Raw genomic sequence first — 20,796 nt, 5'->3', positions numbered from 1 at the left:
GACATGACAATTTAAAAATTTTGATTTCTGTTGGTGAGATTGCTCATATAGTATAGATTGAAAAGAATGAATGTAAGGACTGTTTAGTATCTATTGAGTAAGAGTGAGGAGAGTTTCTTCTTGAGAAGACTTGAAGAGCTACTGAAGAGTCAGATTCTCATATTCAGAAGAGCCGGACTGGTGAACAGCAGGTCAGACAGTCTTTGTAAAACACAGATAATATTATTTGACAGATTACCCAACTGTTTTTAATGCACAAACTGTTTTTAATGCACAAACTGTTTTTAATGCACAAACTGTTTTGCACATGTAGTTTTTGATATGTCTCTTACTGTGAGTGTGTCGTAGAGGTCAGGTGATCTTGACTTGAGCTCAAGAGCTGCATATGTGTTTGCACTGGGATCATCGTTCTACAGGGAAACAGAGAGAAGGAATTTACAGCACAAAAAATAAGAGATTTTAAACATTGTGAGTTCATGTCTCAATCAGAGTTTGTCATTAGATGTTTGAGCAGTCTGATCATTTCACAACATATGATGTAAACTGACTTGATCACAAGTTGGACCAGCCATAAAAAACATCTCTAAATATACAAAAAAGCCATTTTTATTTTTGATCATCTCACCTCATTTATAGCAGATCTTCTGTTTATTCTTTTCTTCTGACTGTCAAAAACACAAACATGTTTTTTAATTGTTTCATATACATTGAATAATCAAATATATTTAGCCTATGAATTAGTTCAATATATATATATTTATGTACTCCTTATTGATAGATTTTTATTTACATTAAAAATAATATTATTATTAATAATAATAATAATAATATGATGATGATGATGATGATGATGATGAATAATCCTCCAGATGACGCTGTGCTCACATTCCCACCAGCAACATGATGAACTGAAAGAGGAAGATCATCATGATTAACTCTCCAAACTGATGAATGATGTGAAGATACAGGAGTGTGTTAATAAAAGTTTCACATGTGACAGTTACAGCGCTCTATAGACTCTCTGAAACTCAAACAGCAATAATACTGCTCTCATCTATATGTGGAGAGTCAAATAATACGCTTGATGCTCATCTCACGTGATGAGAAACTGTGTCTGTGTTTCCATGTGGCGTTAGGTGTGAAAACGCCTCTCAGTTTTGACCAGGAAATTAATCATCAACCACAACCTGTTTCTGTTCTGTCTTTAACATGTTTCAGTGTTTTCTGTTGCCCTTTTGCTCATTTTCTACTTCTAAATATTTTAATATATTTTCAAGACATGTTAATTACATGTTAAGCATCATACACTTATAGGAAAACATGTCAAACATTTTAAGGAAACAATCCTTGCCAAACTCTGAATGAAAAAGACATGAGATGAAGAAGAAATGTGTGTTAGGGGTATTTTCTGTGGTAATCGACAGCATGGAGAAACACTGTTGTTTACAGAAACTATAAATAATACAGAATATTTCTTGAACATTAAAATCACTCTCTCCATCATATGAGCTCTGGGAGAAGAGTTGCATTGTGGGAAACGTAGTGTGTTTAGCTGAAGCCTCAAAGCTCTTCCTGTGGCTGTAGTTTCACTTCCTGTTTGGCAAGTGTGAGCCGAAGACATCACATGTTTAACTGAAGCTAAAGGCCTCCTAATATTATAATGATGAAGCTTTTCTTAAGCATCTCAATAACACCAAACTAATCTGTGCCATTTATATGTTGCTTGCAATGATTTATACGGATATTCATCTACTTTTGAATGGTGCAGTTCCAACATCAGCCAGCAGGAGTGAACCGATGACAACAGACAAACCTTCAACTGAACATCCAACAAGGAAACGATATTCACATTAATAACTACAGACTCACAATATAATAATAATGAAATAACACATATGATTCACTTGCAATCAAGAATAACATGGTTTAATTTGTCCATTAAAGTAACTAATGAATAAATATGTTTTGCATTTATCTTTCGCCACATGACAGAGATCTGATATTCTATTTGTCATAATTATGTTTTGCATAAAACTGAAGAATATTCAGTACGTCCTATTAAAACAATAATGATAATAATCAAATCAAATATTTAATAAAATAAAAATGTGTCAAGGTCTTGGAACTGATTATTTCAACATGACAACTTGACAGCTCAACAATAAACCACGATAAAACATGAGATCAAGTATGTGAACTTGCAAAAGAACACATTATTATTTTACATTTGATTATTTTATTTATTTCTACATAACTCTTCAGTATATGTTGGTGTGCCTTAAGCAGTTTTTGACAATTCTGCAGGGATGGGATAATTTTTTCCATATTTAATTTATTTACTACTTAAATTATGACTACATTATTATGTAATTATTTGACACATTTTTTTCTAAATAATTTAGCACTTTTCAGCCATAAATGGTGTATGACAGATATGATCATCATTTATTATGCATGCTATTATTATTTATAAAGGTTTTTAATAAATAACATTAATTATAATCTATGAATTAATCTGTCTAATAACGTCTACAAATATAAAAGTGATCTGTCTACCAAGCTCTGACAATGTATGGAATATTATATTAAGAGATTAACAAAAAAACAAAAACCCAATAGGCCTATACCTTTAAAAGCAGGGATTTGTCTGTCATGGTATAACTTACTGCTTATAGACAGAAGTCCACCGAAGTCTGCGTGAGCAAATGAAACTGTGCAGTTCGCCTTACGTTCATCATTAGTTACTGGACAGACATTCCTACTTATTTATAGATCTGAAGAGGACGTGAGATCTATGGAATTATTATTGTGCCAATAAAAATGAATGTAACTTTTCAAGAAACTAATGAAAATATAAATTGAATCTAAATAAATTATCTCTAAAACTGAAAAATAATAAATAGCAGGCATTTTTTTTTACTTCGTTTTTAATACACTGCATGTTTTGCTAACTATTTCTCATATTTCAATCGCTGATCTGAACTTACAAATGCACTTCCAGAGTTTTCATTTACGCTTCTGAAGTTTTCGTTCGCCGTTCTGACACATTTCTCTCGTGAGGGCGGGGCTAGTAGCAGTGTGTTCTCATTGGTTACTGAGTTTTTGATTGACAGCTTCGTGACCTGGAAGTGAAGACGTCAGTGGTGTGTTTATGTGAGCGTCTAATCGCAGCTTTCTATTTCATTTTAGTGATATTAAGTTATGTTTTTTTATTTATTTTTTATCTGTATTTACCTGCTGCTACTACTTAGTTGGCAGAAGCTTTTAGGAGCACAAGAGATCTATTCAGTCTATTCAGGTGTAATTGCACATTAAAGTACTGTATATAATACTTAAAATATTGTAGTGTCCAATGTTTTCAGAGAATATTTGTTTATTCCTGATGATTATTCTGCATGTTAGGCTCTGAATAGGTTGAGCTGTTACAATTTAAAGAGAATACTAGCAAACGTGTGTGATATATTCAGCCGTCAAGAAAGTTTCACTTCAACCAGGTAATCAAGGTTGGCAAACATGGCCATCATCACACTACTCATCGTTAGCATGATATACATTTACACCATCAAAATTAACAATCACTTAAATAAGAGGAATTTAAACAATATGAAAATTACAGTCGTGGCCTGCTATCAGATGATACAGACCTCAAAGGGCATTTCATTACATATGTCACACAAAGAATGTTCTTGTTGCCATTTTTTTAATTGACAATTGTATTTAGTTATTTCATTTAATTAACACTATCTTCTAACATTTAAAATTGAAAATATATTTTAACAATCATCAACCATTTCAATCGTGACTTGTACAACCAGTTAAATGAATGTAATTGAAAATATGAATTCAAATAAATGTACATTCTTTATTGTCAGTAAAGCATATACACAAGTACCGAGGTGAAGGTCTTGGATGCAATTATGTTGTGACCGGAAAGACCAGAATCCACAAAACATTAACTGCATAATATACATGTAATGCACAGTACATTACTATACAAAATGCACAATTACAAATACAGAATACATATTTAAAATGCATATACATTTTAAATGATGCAATGATTCTTTGAACAGTTCCTGTTGCAGTACAAGTAACAAAGCAGTGACTGGACACAAGCAGAACAAGGATAGTCCACCCAAAACATGAGGATTCTCTCATCATTTACTCTCCTTCATGCCATCCCAGATGTATATGACTTTCTTCTTCACATAAACATAGACAAAGAGTTTTAAGGAAATAATCCATCTCAGTGAGACCATAATACAAGTGGATTGTAACCCATGTACGTAAGACAGTTGGTCAGAAGTGATTTTTAATAGTTAAAACAGTCATATTATTAGTATTTTTCTTATCTAGCCTATTGTTTGACTTCAGAAGGCATTGATTCTTCCACTGAGGACGCATGGATTACCGTCACGGTCACTGTGTGGTTTAAAGTGTCTTTAGGACTCACAGAGATGGATTACTTTCCTTACAATCTTAATTTGTGTTTATCTGTAGAAAGAAAGTAAAATGCATCTGGGACAGCATGAGGGTGAGTAAAATAAGAGAGAATTGTATTTTTGGGTGAACTATGCCCTCAACATTCATATGCTGTTGGTATGCTAATCCAAGATCAGCATAGACTAATAAGAATAAAGTGCAACCTCTTGTGTACTTGTGAACTATGTTTGTTTTAATCTAGAGGAAATTGAATATTTGCTGTCTGAATAAAGTAAGATTATTGTCTGATAGGGACAGTGGATCTCTGGTACTATCACTCCATCCTCTAGCCTGACTACGTCAGACTTCCTACCTCCGCTAATTTCATTTCGCTCCTGTAGTCAGTCTGAGATAGCAGCCTATCTTTCATTTTTCCATCGGCCTTCGGACGGCCGGGCCAATCAACGAACAGAGGGCAGGCTGAGAGCCGTGACGTAGACGCTAAGCGCCGAGTGTTACATTGTAGGTTAGAGAAATCAAAAACCGAAACGACCGCGGAAATGGGAAACGAGACACGGGATGCAATTCGCTCTGTTATGTCAAAAATATGTTTAGAGGCCGTGATTGTACCGTGGATGCGTAGATTAACTTCGCATAATCTGCAAAAGTCGTTTACAGCCATGTTCACTCCGGTATTTCGCTCGCATCATCATGTGTTTACAGCAGGTTTACAGTGGAAGTTCGATCATAGATTTGAGTTCGATGCATGATGTCTGTGGTTCGATGCGGCTGTACAGGCGCATAAGATACGTCATAACTAAACTTATCTGATTGGCTTACGGGTAACCAATGATTTTAAACTTCAGACAAGCGCCCCCTAGCGAGAGAGAAAACACTTCTCTGTTATGCCATTCCAGACTCTGTCTATGAAGCAAAGTGAAGTAGCAGAGTCTGGTATTACCAGGCTATCCATCCTCTGTGTCAGCATCAGAATTTTGTTTATGGAAAAGTTGCTCCACTCCCAGGAAAATGAGAGAAGAAATGTATTATAATCTAACAATACAGACTGCTTATATATTTAAGGGATTTTACAGTACTAAATATTTACCTCGGAGTCAAGCAGCATTTATCATCTGTAATACTGTTGTGTTACCAGTAGATGGCTGTATTGCCCTATATATAAACATATGGCTGTGTATTCCCTAGTTGCTGGATTTGTTCAGTCATAATTACTTGCATGTATTAAGTTTTTAATTTGGACATATATTATTATTAAAGACTATTAAAGATTAAAAAATTTTCTCAGAAATGTTCATTTGAAGTGCACTCTTTTTCATTATTATTAGTCAAATATAGACACAGAAAAATCATTTTGTTACTCATACTAGATACTAGTGGTGGGAGAAAAAAATCGATCCATCGATGCATCGCGATTCTCTCTCCAACGATTCTGGATCGATTCTGAGCTTAGTTTTTTACCAGATGTGCGATGACGCTGAGTTTGCTTTAGAAACACCGTCTTCTGCTTGCTAACAATTCCTCACACACGTACACAACTCGAACCTTCCGTAAAATAATCTTTCATAAAGTTCGGAAAGGTTGAAGCGAATTACAAGGACATTCACAGGCTTCATTGCACAGGATGCGCTGTGAGAGACGTGCGCTTGTTTTGATGTTATACTTAAAGTGTGCTGTCTCGCCTGTCGGTATTTTCCTTAACAATGCTCTACGAAGTCATCATTTATGTGGTTTGGAATGCAGTGTACTTATATATTTAAAATATGAATCTCACTAACAGAAGGCTGCTTTCAATTTTAAATGCTGACGCGCGCTTTGTTTGTGTACGAGACTGCTCGCGCAAGCGGCTGTGCGACTCCCTGTAACTTGTGCAAAATGAACGTAAACACAGCCAGTTATGTCTTAAAGGTGCTCTAAGTGATGCCGGGAGTGTTGATATTCGAATTGTTGTCAAACAAAACGGAGGCTAGCAAGACCCTCCCTCCTCCTCATCCCGTCTCCTCCCTCCTCCCCTCCCTTCCGGCATAAAGGAAAGTCAAAGTAGTCACTAAAAACAAAGTTAAGTTTTACTGATACTTCATTCAATGTGTAATGTCACCAAGTAAGATAAATGCTTTTATATATTGCAGAACAGAATGCAGAAAAAGAGAAACATTGTCTTAAAATCGTTTCGCCACCTGAGGTTATAACTATAGCTCCCATACAAGGACGCAATAATAGCAAGATAACGTTAGCTTCGCGTTTCCCAGTGAGCATAAACAACGGCGGCGGCGTAAACAAATTTAGTCAAAGTTGTCAATAGCCTATAAATGAACATTCAAATCCATAACAAACAGTGGGTGAAAACAATAATTCACACAAATTGTCGCCCTACTGTGAATTTGCTTGACCATTTACAATAGAGATTGATCACTAGCTGCTAGAAACATATGTTGTATTCACCAAAGCTAACGCTGACTGCATAGTTCTAGCTAATTACATCCTTGTGTTGGTTTGGCAAACATGAACGTCAATTTAGAAAGAAAAATGGATTTACCTGTTCTGCAAAAACAGAGCAACTGAATGTCGGATTGGAAGCCCTTCTGCCGGCGGAGTTCTCGCCACCTTTCGAGGGTTTTTCCGATGTAAATTCGGGACTTCGCGCGTTCCTTATCCTTGTCCCTCTTCTTTACAATTTGTTCATCGGAACGTCGTCTCTTTAGTCGTGTGTCGGCCATAATTCAAACTTCCCTCTTCATGCTTCTCTCTCGTCTCTCCTCCACACCCCCTTCATGTCCACGCGCACTAACCCCCAAACCACACCCCTCAAATACTTCTTGTCGGTGATTGGCTGGAGCACTGTTTGTTGTGTTTCGTGGTGCGGGTGAGCCCAGTTTGTTTTTGTTGCCGTTTGTGGAGCCTGTGGTGTCAACAGAGACGCGTTTTTTTACAGTGTGTTCGGGGGACAGGCAGCTAGCGGATAGTGAGGAGATGTTTGCTGTATGTGACAAAAAATGTTTTGGCCTAAAAAACGCGTGACATCACTTAGAGCACCTTTAAGGGATTAAACGGACAGGACAAACCACATTACTTCTTATATTTCAAAAGAGATCCGAGCGTGAATGCAGCTTAATAGATCTCCCGCAGTCTATGTCATAGTAAAATACAAAAGTACGATGAAGAAAAATCACTCACAGTTCTTGAATGGAAAATGTTCAGATAATCTTAAATACTGAAAGCACTCTTTTGTTGTTTGTCATGTTTCTATGCTCCTCTTTATTATTTGCTACTTGCTTGTATGGTTTGAAGTTATATAAGTTTAAAATTCTTAAAATACAACTGTTTCAATTTTATTTATTTTTATTTGGAATTATTTTTTAAAAAGTACTTAATTACTTATGTAAACTAATGAATTAATAAGGGGGGAAAAGTAGATAAAGAATCGATCTGGAATCGGATCGTGACCTCCAGAATCGGAATCGGATCGGATCGTGAGGCGACTAAAGATTCCCACCTCTACTAGATACATATAATAGCTTTATCAGTCATCTGTATCACACAAAGGTAATCAGAATAAATATTGCAACCAGGGAGATACTTCAAAATAATTGAGTGTTTACATTATTACGAACAGAGACGTGGTCTGTGGTCAAGTCGTGTCTCTCCTCTTTCAAAAACTTTGCATCGCAAATTAATCAGCAATTGAGAAATTCAGGTTTAAATAGCTTTATTGGCATGGTAAAAAGGCTTTACATTGCCAAAGTTGAATCAGGCAGTGATTGACAGCGCTCTGGTCCTATGGCATCGGCCAAATGTTGTTTGGAGTGGCTGGGGGGAAATATGATCTAATCGAAGCAAATATGATCTAATCAAAGACTGTAACCGAATGTAGATAAACAAGTCATGTAGCAGCTAATGATTGGGCTAACAGTTAAATCAAGTCAACACAGCTGTATAATGTTATGGGCTCTCACTGAGCTCTAAAATGCCTCTCCACCGGAAAAAAGCCAGTATTATAAAAAAAAAAAATCAGACTTACCACGAGTAGGCTAACGTTATCCAGTATCCTCCTGATATAGCGACGATGACTAATGATAAATATCATTCGTCTGTACTGTTCCTTCTATAAGAAATCATCTCATCAATATAGTGTAGCAGCAAATAAATACAGATATAAACTTAATATCACTAAAATGAAATAGAAAGCTGCGATTAAACTCATGAACTCTGAGTGTGTGTGTCTGAGTGAGTGTGTGAGCGAGTGTGTCTGAGTGTGTGTGTGTGTGTGTGTGTGTGTGTGTGTATCTATCTATCTATCTATCTATCTACTTTAAACTTCAAACCACTTTAAATTTCTTAAGTTTAATGCTTCCAGCTCCCAAGCAACCAAACTTGAGTACCCTAGCAACCGTTTTGCAAGACCTATATCTCTGTATCAGAACATCGTATAGAGATGAGGTTTGGCTCTTTTGACTCATGCTAGCGAACAGCACTTCCAACATGCTACACATGCTAGCAGTGAATAGCTACATGCTAATAGCGATTAGTTAAGTGTTAAATCATGCCAAGATCATGCTAAGAACTCTATGAAAACTCCATAGTAACCATCTGTGACAACTACCAACCACCTAGTAACACCATATCAACCGCCCTGAATAACTTAGCAACCACCCAGAACACCCTAGCAACCACCCAAAATACCCTAGCAACCGCCTAGCAACCACCCAAAATACCCTAGCAACCACCCAAAAAAGCCTAGCAATCACCCAGAACACCCTAGTAACCGCCTAGCAACCACCTAGAACACCCTAGCAACCACCCAAAATACCCTAGCAACCGCCTAGCAACCACCCAAAAGACCCTAGCAACCACCCAAAATATCCTAGCAACCACCCAGAACACCCTAGCAACCGCCTAGCAACCACCCAAAACAGCCTAGCAACCACCCAGAACACCCTGGCAACCGCCTAGCAACCACCCAAAAGACCCTAGCAACCACCCAAAATATCAAAAAAATGTAATCTAAACACCTTGAAGACTAATTCAAACTGCCATTCTATGTATATACTATATGAGCCAATGAGACTCATTTAAACTAATAAACTCTAAACTCATCCACTTATAAACTAATTAAATAACTAAAATTGAATAACTAATTAACTAATAAACTCATGAATTCATAGACTTATGAACTCTTAAACTCATAAATTAATAAACTCTGAACTCTAAACTCATTTAAAAACGTATAAACTCTAAACTCAAAAACTTATACACTTATAAACTCATCAATTTATACACTTATAAACTCATAAACTCTGAGTGTGCGTGTGTCTGAGTGAGTGTGTGAGCGAGTTACCCAGATAGCAATTACATTTGGCACGGATCCGTTTTAAGCCCCTTGCCTCCGTTTCTATCTTAGAGACGTTTTCTGATTGTGAACCAGATCCGTGCCAGACAGAGGTTTCAGCTTAAACAATCTAACTGCCATCAGTTCAGTATTTATATCATTTTACAGATCTGGCCCAGATCACTTTTCCCATAGGTAACCGAAAGACATTAGCTGTGTCTGACACTGATTTGGTCCAGATCTGCAATATGAATCTGAGCCGATACTGTTTTCACATAGGCTACACTGGTGTGGCCCGAATCTGTGATACATATCTGAGCCGACTGCATTTAAAAAAGGGCTAAAAACTGCTCTGGCCCATATCTGCAAAACGGATTTGAGCCAACACTGTTTTGACAGAGACTACCTGATGTGGACCACATCCGAAATACTTTTCTCAAACTGTGTGAAGAACTCCGTGGAATAAACATTTTCAAAACAACATGGTTACCTGTCTGCATATTTATTTTTCTATCTTAGAGCATGAGATAAATGCATTGTCATTAAGCTGAACAATATTATCAGTGTTTAAAAACTATACAGCAACAGGTCCGTTACAGCACACACTGTAAAAAAAAAAAGTGTAATTTTACAAGTAATTGTCTGTATTTTTTTTCCAGATTTTTACCGTTTTGTCATTATACAGCAAATATTTGCAAATAAAAGGCATTTGCCGTTGCTGCACATTCAGGGCTTTGTGTGTGTGAGTGCGCGCGCGCGCGCGCGAGATGACGCAGATTCAAATTCGCCGCCATTACTTTTCCGCTGTTTACTCCCGCCCACAACGGTTAACGTTAGCTGATCAGGATCGAGTTTGGGCAAGCGGGAGATTTGAATTCAGTCTACTCTCGTGAAGTAGACTGTGAGATCAACAGTGGTTCAAAGCAATCGTGTTCGTCAAGAGCAGCCGTGAGCAGGAGCTGTTGTCTGTCAGTCCGTTTGGATTCTTTGGAAATAACACCCTTTTCTGTGAGCCTTGTTCGTCAGCGGACATCATGCCAACCGATCACCGGCTGAGGTAAGAGTCTCATATACTAAGTTACATGTGAACGATATTTTATATTACATTTGTGTTACGTTTACAGTTTTCAAGCTAACGTTAGCATTCTTAAATTATGTTCTGTCATAACAGGCGAGAGCTGGAGGGCAAAACACTGAAAATGTAGCATGCGTCTTTACATTTTCCATCTGTTTTAAGAAAGATCAGTTGAACCCACACCTCAAAAGACCTAAAACAAGCTTTCGTAGACTTGTTATACATATCAAAGTCCGTTTAATTGTGAATAAAATCTTCGTTAATACGCGATAGTATCTGTCAGTAAATCAATCTCTTAAATGGCGGGACATTTTGAATCACTGTCTGGAAGCTGAAAATTCTTCTCTTAAAAAATATCCTCGGTTTTAACTAACCAATTTTTATTACCATTTTTAATAACCACAGTTATACTACAAAAACAAATAGGCCTACCATGTTTTTTTTCTTGTTTTTTTTCTTTGTGGTTAAACCACAGTTAATTTTTGTAAGGGTTAAACATGGCTAACGTTATCTCAAGACTGTTAAGAAAACGAATTCAGTAAATACTGTACTTGATACAGGAAAGCACGAGACTAGAATATGAACACAACATGATACATTGCATATTCTGGCTGCATCTGCTTGCCAACACGTAGCTATAGAATGCATATGTGCATATATTAGGCTTATAAAATAAAAGTTGATAGAATGTTTGTGTTCTGATGAAGAAATGAACGTATCTACATTTTGGATGGCCTGGGGTCATCATAGTAGCCTTTTTCATAGGATACTTTTGATCATTGGTTATGAAAATTGCATTGATCCAGATGAACAGACAGTTAACTTACACCCCTAAGGTTAGGTGTCTCAGCTCAAAACTTCACTGTTAGCCTTTCCTGCTCAGCTTCCAGATCATAGTCAGTTTAGGTTTTGCATTGTCTCAGTGGAACATATTCTTACATGTGTAAATGTAATACTGAGTTTTTTTTGTTTTTTTTTGTGATTTCAGGTCAAGTGGAAAGCAGAATTATCATGGCAAACAAGGTATGGGAAGAAGTAATTTAAAATATTGTAATGGCCAAGTCTTCTGATTCCATATGATTTCACTAAAAGTGGCAGAAAATGTAATTTGTTTTATACTATATTTTCCCATATGAATATTCATTTGATCCTTGTGAGGCCACTGCACAAGGTTTGGTTTTACTACAGTAAGACCACGATTGTGTTAGATTCCACCCATCTATTTAATTTTTTTGTTGTTGTTGGTAGCGTAACTAGGCTTTTTCATTTAGAAACATGACTTTTCCTATCACTTAATGACACATATCTCTACCTTTCATTCCAGCTAAAGGATCTGACGGTTGCTGCTTGCATCTCAGCCTACCTGATGGAAAATTCTTGCTGGATGAATGACCTTCAACTCAACCTTGCCAAGACAGAACTGCTTATGGTTTCAGCCAAACCATCCTTGCTGTGTGATCCTGCTGATTTGCCTTATACAACATCAGAAAGATCCGGCCCTTCCTATCGGAGCCACACAACTCCTTGTCTAAGCTCTTGTTCTATCCAGACTGGACTATTGCAGCTCTTCCAGCATCAGTCAAACCTCTGCAACTGATCCAGATGCTGCAGCAAGACCTAAACTCACTGCTTCAGATCTATGTGTCCTCCAGAAGCTTGTGTTCTGCAAGTGAACGGCGCCTTGTGGTGCCATCATCCCAAAGAGACACAAAACCACTTTCACTGACCTTTCCCTGGACTGTTCCCTGCTGGTGGGATGACCTGCCCAACTCAACACATTTTCAAGAAACTGCTAAAGATCCATCTTTTCATAAACACTTGACCCAATAATACTAAATCTTTGTTTTAATAAAAAAATAAAAACTTGTGCACTGTGCTACACTAACTGGGACTTGTCACTGCACTTGTTGCTTCTATTGTTCTCTTAATTTTCACTTTGGATAAAATGTCATTGTAAATGTAATTGTAAATGTTTAAAACAAGTTATATTAGAGTATAAAGGTATACAGCAATTGCCTTTTAATGTGGATATTTTTACATGTTCTAAATTCTATACTAAGATTGTATTTCCTATCATTCACGTATCTTGATGTTCAGTGTTTGTTTAATGAATACTGTAAGTGTGCAGGTATTCCGTACTTGTATGTTTAGTTAATTTAACAGAAATTCACTGTACATTTGCTATTATTAAGTACTTAATTAGAGATTGCAGGTCTAGTTTCACAACTTTGACCAAAAATTAAAACTGTAAATATACAAACTTTATATTTGAATGTATGTACTTATTGCATTTTTATACATAACTTCATAGTTATTTTACACAGAAAAACTATATAAGATAATTACTGTAGATAGACAGAGCATTATTATAAAATAACTTTATGTATGCCTAGGTAGCATAGGTTAATATGATACCCTAACTGACAAAAATGCCGAAAATAAGGCAAAAGGACAATCCAGTGCGATTTAAGTGGAATCGTAACACATCCGGCACAGCTCCGGTAGGTGGAATCGTTTCACGCACCCGTTACGCATCTGTAACGGGATGTTTAGGCGGTGCTGGATCGGCGCTGGCACATATCCGCAACAACCCCTAAAAACAGACCAGAAACGGCTTCGGCCCGATGTGCGTTTGGACTCAGGAACGAGTCCGTGAGGCGGATGCGTGCCAGACCCGGCTCTATCGTTTTGCGGTTGCGGCCCTGTTCCGTTACAGCGTCCAGTGGCTATCTGGGTAGTGTGTGTGTGTGTGTGTGTGTGTGTGTGTGTGTGTGTGTGTCTGTCTGTCTGTCTGTCTGTCTATCTATCTATCTATCTATCTATCTATCATAAACTTCAAACTACTTTTAACTACTTTAAACTTTAAACCACTTTAAACTTCTTAATTTTAAAGCTCCCAGCTCCAAAGCAACCAAACTTGAGTAACCTAGCAACCGTTTTGCAAGACCTATATCTCTGTATCAGAACATCATATAGAGATGAGGTTTGGCTCTTTTGACTCATGCTAGCAAACAGCACTTTCAACATGCTACACATGCTAGCAGTGAATAGCTACATGCTAATAGCGATTAGTTAAGTGTTAAAGGTCCCATTCCATGGATAATTTGATTATTTTATAATGTTTCCTGGGGTGCCCTTATAATGTTAGTATGTTTTTTAGATCAATTTTTTTTATAATTTAGAAATAAAAGGCATTTTTCCTAGCCTGATTTCATCACCTGATTTGAACACTCTGTTTGAAGGGGCGTGTCTGCTGAGAGACTTCAGTGTTGTTGCCCACTGCTGTGATTGGCTGACATGCTTGCATATGAAATATCTGGCATTATATGTGGAACTATCTGGAAAACTTTTACTATTACAGCTATTATACGTTTTTACTATTACAGCTATCGGGATTAACGAATCATGAGAAGTTTTTTAAGTATTTAGATCTATTTCAATCACATAAAAGTTTGCAGTGATTATGAGCATTGAGCAGATGACAGCCTGTTGATCACGTGAATGAAGATCTTATCATTGCAACGCAGTTTCTGCACTCACTAATGATTTCACCAATGCAAACATGAGGTATATAAATACAGTAAGAGCTTCGTTGTGCAGTGTAACAGCGTCATTGATTTCATAACGAGTTTTGGCAAGTGTCAGATAAACTCGCGCTGTGTGATTGACAGCTTGGCCGATTGGAATGGGATTGTTCTTTGATCGCTTTCTGTATATTAATCACAGTTTAAGTAAGATTATTTTCATCCTACTAAGAGAAACGATGTGAAGTTGATCGCTACTTCCATAGTAAATCACTACTTACCGCTTGCTGGAATATAGTTGAAATTGCCCCCTTCGTCAGTATGAAACGCTGAGAGAAGCCTGCTTGAAGATAATTAATCCCAGGTTAGAAAAACAGTTAGAAAAACAGTCCGTGGTGAAATGGACAGAGCAAACTAACAACTTCGAATTAAACTTTTGCGGTATCCAATTATAGATAAACATCAACCACGTCTGTCGTTCGCCATCAATAAGCCTGTATTAGGTTAGTCAGAAAACGGTTCTAGTGACATCATTAAAGAAGGAAGTAGAGGGGTGTAGTCCAATCCAGGCGTTTTTTGTAGGCGACTTCTGTTAAATAAAATATCTCGCTTGGCATTGAACTTTGAGCTTTATAATTTTACAGATATTATTTATACTCTAACAACAACATTACACACTAACTAAAGTTTGAAACATGGGATCACGAAGAACGGGACCTTTAAATCATGCTAAGAACTCTATAAAAACTCCATAGTAACCATCTGTGACAACTACCAACCACCTAGTAACACCATATCAACCGCCCTGAATAACTTAGCAGCCGCCTAGCAACACCATAGCAACCACCCAGAACACCCTAGAAACCACCTAGCAACCACCCAGAATACCTTAGCAACCGCCTAGCAACACCATAGCAACCACCCAGAACACGTAGCAACCGCCTAGCAACCACCCAGAACACCCTAGCAACCATCTAGCAACACCCTAGCAACCACCCAAAACATCCTATTAACTACTCATAACACCCTAGCAACCACCCAGAACACCCTAGCAACCACCCAAAATACCCTAGCAACCGCCTAGGAACCACCCAAAAGACCCTAGCAACCACCCATAACATCCGAGCAACCGCCTAGCAACAGCCCAGAACACCCTCGCAAACAACCAAAATACCCTAGCAACCGCCTAGCAACCACCCAAAAGACCATAGCAACCACTGAAAATATCCTAGCAACCGTCTAGCAACCACCAAAAACAGCCTAGCAACCACCCAGAACACCCTAGCAACCGCCTAGCAACCACCCAGAATACCTTAGCAACTGCCTAGCAACACCATAGCAACCACCCAGAACAGCCTAGCAACCGCCTAGAAACACCCTAGCAACCACCCAAAATACCTTAGCAACCGCTTAGCAACACCATAGCAACCGCCTAGCAACCACCCAGAACACCCTAGCAACCGCCTAGAAACCACGCAAAAAACCCTAGCAACCACCCAAAATACCCTAGCAACCGCCTTGCAACCACCCAGAATACCTTAGCAACCGCCTAGCAACACCATAGCAACCACCCAGAATACCCTAGCAACCACTCAAAACAGCCTAGCAACCACCCAGAACACCCTAGCAACCACCTAGCAACCACCCAGAATACCTTAGCAACCGCCTAGCAACACCATAGCAACCACCAAGAACACCCTAGCTACCGCCTAGCAACCACCCAGAATACCCTAGCAACCGCTTAGCAGCACCATAGCAACCACCCAGAATACCCTAGCAACCGCCTAGCAACACCATAGCGACCACCCATAACATCCTAGCAACCGCCTAGCAAAAAACGTTCAGGTCCAAACTTTCTCAAGCCAACTTAAAGTTTGTCTCGACGAACTTTCGCATCTAGTTAGTTACTACAGCCTACAGTTTGCTAGCTAGCTATGCCTTCGTCACGGAAATGTGTATTACCTGGATGCGATCACTTACAAAACAGATCGGTGTCCTTATTTAAATTTTCCGAACAACGATCATATCAACAAGAAGTGGATTCATTTTGTGAAGAGCCACCTTGATGGAGAGCTGAGGATCACCACCAACACCGGCCTCTGTAGTGATCATTTTACATAGGATAGTTTTATAAACTTTCGTCTGAGACAACTGGGATTCACTCCACTGTTACTAGTGAATGGGGCCGAGCCGACTATCTCCCACCTCGGCCTTCATCCTCCCGTTGAGCCGACAACTGGTGCCATCATCGGCAGTGCGTGCCCGCGAGTCAACTTTCCAGCGAGTGGGCGTGGTTTCAGCGCAGCCAGCGGACACGCCCCCAGCGGACACGCCCCCAGCGTTTGGGAGCAGAGACCACTGCTAATTTTTTCAAGATTTTGATCGCTTATTTTATTTACTTGACGGCTTTTTTTATCATTCAAATTTGGCTGGGTGGGCTAATAACCCTTGTGAAAAAGAAGTGTACTTAATTGTATTGAAAGCATACTTTTTGTATTGAAAGCGTACTTTTTGTGTGCTTCAAAATTTGAATTATTTAATAATAAAAGTATACTTTTTAAAAAGTGCACTTGCAGATAATTTAATATAATAAAAATTAAAGACCACTTAAGTGTACTTAAATGGAATACACTTTAATGACAATATTTCTTAACACACTTAAGTGCACTTTTTAAAAATGCACTTTTTAATAATGTCTAATTAAGTTTTACTTGAAGAAAGTAGCCTACACTTTCATGACAATATTTTTAAACACACTTAAGTGTACTTTTTAAAAATGCACTTTGTAATAATGTCTACTTAAGTTTTACTTAAACATTTTAAATAATTATGTTATAGTGTTTTGAAGTTATTAAAGTTAAAGTTATAAGTTATTAAAGGAAATTTATTTTGATGTATTGACTAATATACTAAATCAAATAAGAATTTGAATGGAAAACATGGAAAATAATTTATTTTAATTTCAACTCAGGTGTGTTGTCCAAAAATAATTTGTTAATGTATTTTAAAAGTGTTTAGTCTATAATATATACTGTGCGCATTAATGCTTGAAATGTATTTTTCCAATACATTTGCTTGTACATTATAATCAAGTACAAAATATTGTTTTATACATAATATTTGACAATAAAATTGAATTTATGAGAGGAGTCTTAGCATAATAGTAATGTGTTGTATTTTACAACTGTGAACAGAATACTTTCAATATCATTATGTTGTTCTAAGTCAATTAAACACATTTAATTAGACTACACTACACTGAACAAAAATATTGACTTTTAGTTAGGTGAAAGAGTCAAGTTTTGTGGATTTAGGCTACAGAGTAACAACACAATGAGTTAGAACAACTTCAACTTAATAGTCCAGGCGTTTTAAGCCAAAATGGGGGTCAACCGGGCACAAATTGCAACAGAATCAAACTCAACTGATTTTGTATCCTCCATATGTCCTGAGTAAGGAAAAAAAAGTCCCCAAGAATCCCTTTAGGGGAAAGTTCCGAAAAAAACCCAAATATATCCTATTCATACGCCTACTCATTATTTTTCTCACATGAATAGGGTAAAAAATGTAACCTTTAGATATGACCATGAAAAATACTGAGTTGATTACTTACATCAAGACAAACAAAAAATGTATTACAAGTTTTTTTTTTTATTGTTTGTTAACATGGACAAACGGTGCATAATCTAAATACAGATGTGCTAATTTGCATAACTACCACAACAGATCTAAACATTGGCTATAGCCAGGTGAAAATGTCTTGTTGAATCTTGTTGACAAATAACAGTAAAACACTTAATGTTAAGGTCTGAATGGAACCCATTACGGATACCCATGAGCATTAATACATACAGGCAGGAAGAAGTACTTTAAACCAGCCTTTATTCATTATTATTGCAGAGATGGGGTTTGGGGATGGGTCTGTGGGACTGTTTCTGGGGATTCACTTTTTATTTTACTTACCTTTTGTCTTCTGCATTCTCCTTACCATTGTCTCCTGTTCTTCCCTCAGACTCATCCCCCAGAAACAGTCCCACGGACCCAGCCCCAAACCCCATCTCTTAAAAATGAATAAAGGCTGGTTTCTAAAGTACTTCTTCCTGCCTCTATGTATTAATGCCTAACATGTTCAGTCATTTGTAAATTGTGTTAATGTTATATGCATAAAATATTCTTTTGACAGTAGATGTACAAGAGTCTGTACAAAATGTATTGCCAAGACAGCACACCTTGATCAAGCTAAAACACTACTATCAAGTCACTAACTATCCATATAGCTTGTAAATGCTTTTAATCTTTTCTATCTTTTCCACCTGTGCATTTACATAATATATTTTACAGGTAACAAGCCAAAGGAAGAAGGCTGCAGCATTGCTGTGTCAACCGTGGTAAATAGAGGAACATCCTTCATGAAGATAGCTATGTGCGGCAAGCTTAAAATTCAAGATTACCTTTCTCAATTTGCATGGGTCATTTATCTATATGTGTAATTGATAGTTATGTTTAATTCCCTGTAAAGTAGCAATACAATGTTCTCTATTTTTTAATCACTTTAAGCCCAGTGTCAGTGAAGATGGCGTAGTCAGTGGAATCCTGGTGTTTGTGGGAGTTAGAAGGAAGCTTGCCCAGCACTACGACCTGACCCTGATGACTGAGGTAATTCATCACACATTCATCAACAGTTAGCAGTCAAAAGTGTACGTACGCTTTGCAGAATAAACTGCTTCATCAGGGTAGTACTAAATAAAAAGAGAACATATACATTTTTGTGATCCCTCTTATTGCTAAAATTATTAACATTTTGCAGATACTGCAAGGTGTATATAAACTTTAAAGCACAACTGTATATCTATCTCTTGCATTCATTCGAGCCAAATATAATAATGGACTGGCTCTGTTTTATAAGCAAATGTTTTCCTTCTGTTCTTTTTTTTTGGGGGGTATTTTTTCTGACTTTGGAACATTTCCATTCACATTTACTCTGGAGAGCTTCTGGGACATTGACATAAACCGCACTTTCCAACAACTTCAAAAAAAAAATTGGTGACAAATGATTTAGGTTTTCTTGTTTTAGTGCCTTTGGATTTCTTCAGGTTTTGTTTTTAGACAAACTTATATTCACTGTAATGCTGGAGTAAGCATTTTGTCCTGTTTAATGTTGGTGCTATGTAGAGGTTTAAGAGCTAAAATTAACAAGGTTCGGTAACAGTTTAATTAGGTCTCATTTGTTAATATTAATTTATGTATTAGCCAACATGATCTGACAATGAGCTTTTTTTTTATTTTTTTATTATTTATTAATCTTTGTTAATATTAGTTAATTAAAATATAGTTTGTTAAAGTTAGTTAATACAATTTAAAATCATTGTTCATGTGAGTTCACAGTGCATTTATTAATTTTAATACACTTTATATACAACTTTTGAATATAATAATGCATTATTAAATGTTGAAATTAACATTAACTTAGACTAATAAATGCTTAAAGTATTATTCATTCTTAGTTCATGTTAACTGAAGTAGTTAACTAATAATACCTTTTTGTAAAGCATTACCCGTTTGAATCTTAGTGTTGTACATGGAATGATACTTTTCTTCACATTTTGTTTGTATTAATTCATGGGTTGTGTGTCTAAAATGATGTGTGTACTGGTAATTCCTAGGTTATGGGGACCAAATTACCCCAAAAGTATAGTAATACCAGTAAATTACATGGAAACAATCTTATAAATCATACAGAATGATGTTTTCTGAAAATGTAAAAATGCAAAATGTTTTCTGTGATGGATAGGTTTAGGTACCTTTGTATGAGGGAGAAATCTGTGCATAATAAGCATCATTGTCTTCCAGACTCTTTCTAAATGAGAGTTAAAGGGATAGTTCACTTTAAAATGAAAATTGTCATAATTTACTCGCCCTCAAGTTGTTTCAAACCTGTATGAATGTATTTCTTCTGCTGAACACAAAGGAAGATATTTAGAAAATGTCAGTAACCAACCAGTTAACTGGTCCCATTGACTTCCATAGTATTAAAGTGAACTATCCCTTTAAAGTGTTGTAACGGTTTCTGTATAGTTTTTCTTGTGCATCAACAAAGGTTTTTATGTATTTATTTTAGAGATTTTGTCAGTAAATGTAGAGGGTTTTAAATTTAATTTGTGTTGATTGTAACTAGGTTAAGATTTGTTTTATTCAAATTTGAAATAAATTGCAACTTTATTATTAATTTAATTACAAATGTATTTAATTATAGAATAGTGTACATGTATATTACATTAAAGTATATTTTAGTTCACATTAATTGCTTGTCAGTGCATTGAGCAGTGCACTTTAAATCACTTTTAAAGACACTAGAAGCAATTATGAAAGTAAATATAAAGTTGTATTAAAGGTGCATTAAGCAACTTTTCATGTTAAAAATACCCGTTTTC

General features: G+C 36.8%; 1 protein-coding gene and 2 long non-coding RNA genes across 3 annotated transcripts in view; 1 reads left to right on the top strand and 2 right to left on the bottom strand.

The window, feature by feature from the left end:
• Positions 1 to 20,796, bottom strand: part of LOC309493774 (uncharacterized protein) — a 55,948-nt gene that overhangs the window by 27,176 nt on the left and 7,976 nt on the right. Inside the window, exon 8 of the mRNA XM_082163016.1 lies at positions 333 to 410. Coding sequence (XP_082019142.1) covers positions 333 to 410 — 78 coding nt within the window. The remainder of the gene's footprint in view (positions 1 to 332; positions 411 to 20,796) is intronic.
• LOC309494895 lies at positions 4,709 to 8,672 on the bottom strand. The gene is made up of 3 exons (XR_014204476.1): positions 8,455 to 8,672; positions 5,384 to 5,440; positions 4,709 to 4,753 (listed from the first exon to the last, which is right to left on the bottom strand). It is a non-coding gene; the product is annotated as an uncharacterized lncRNA (long non-coding RNA).
• On the top strand, positions 10,502 to 12,751 carry LOC309495575. The gene is made up of 3 exons (XR_014204720.1): positions 10,502 to 10,823; positions 11,830 to 11,864; positions 12,166 to 12,751. It is a non-coding gene; the product is annotated as an uncharacterized lncRNA (long non-coding RNA).

Source organism: Leuciscus leuciscus (genome assembly GCF_965113295.1).
Source record: "Leuciscus leuciscus genome assembly, chromosome: 3".
Taxonomy (NCBI): domain Eukaryota; kingdom Metazoa; phylum Chordata; class Actinopteri; order Cypriniformes; family Leuciscidae; genus Leuciscus; species Leuciscus leuciscus.
The sequence above is the reverse complement of the archived record's forward strand: the minus strand, read 5'-3'. Positions and strand labels throughout refer to the sequence as shown.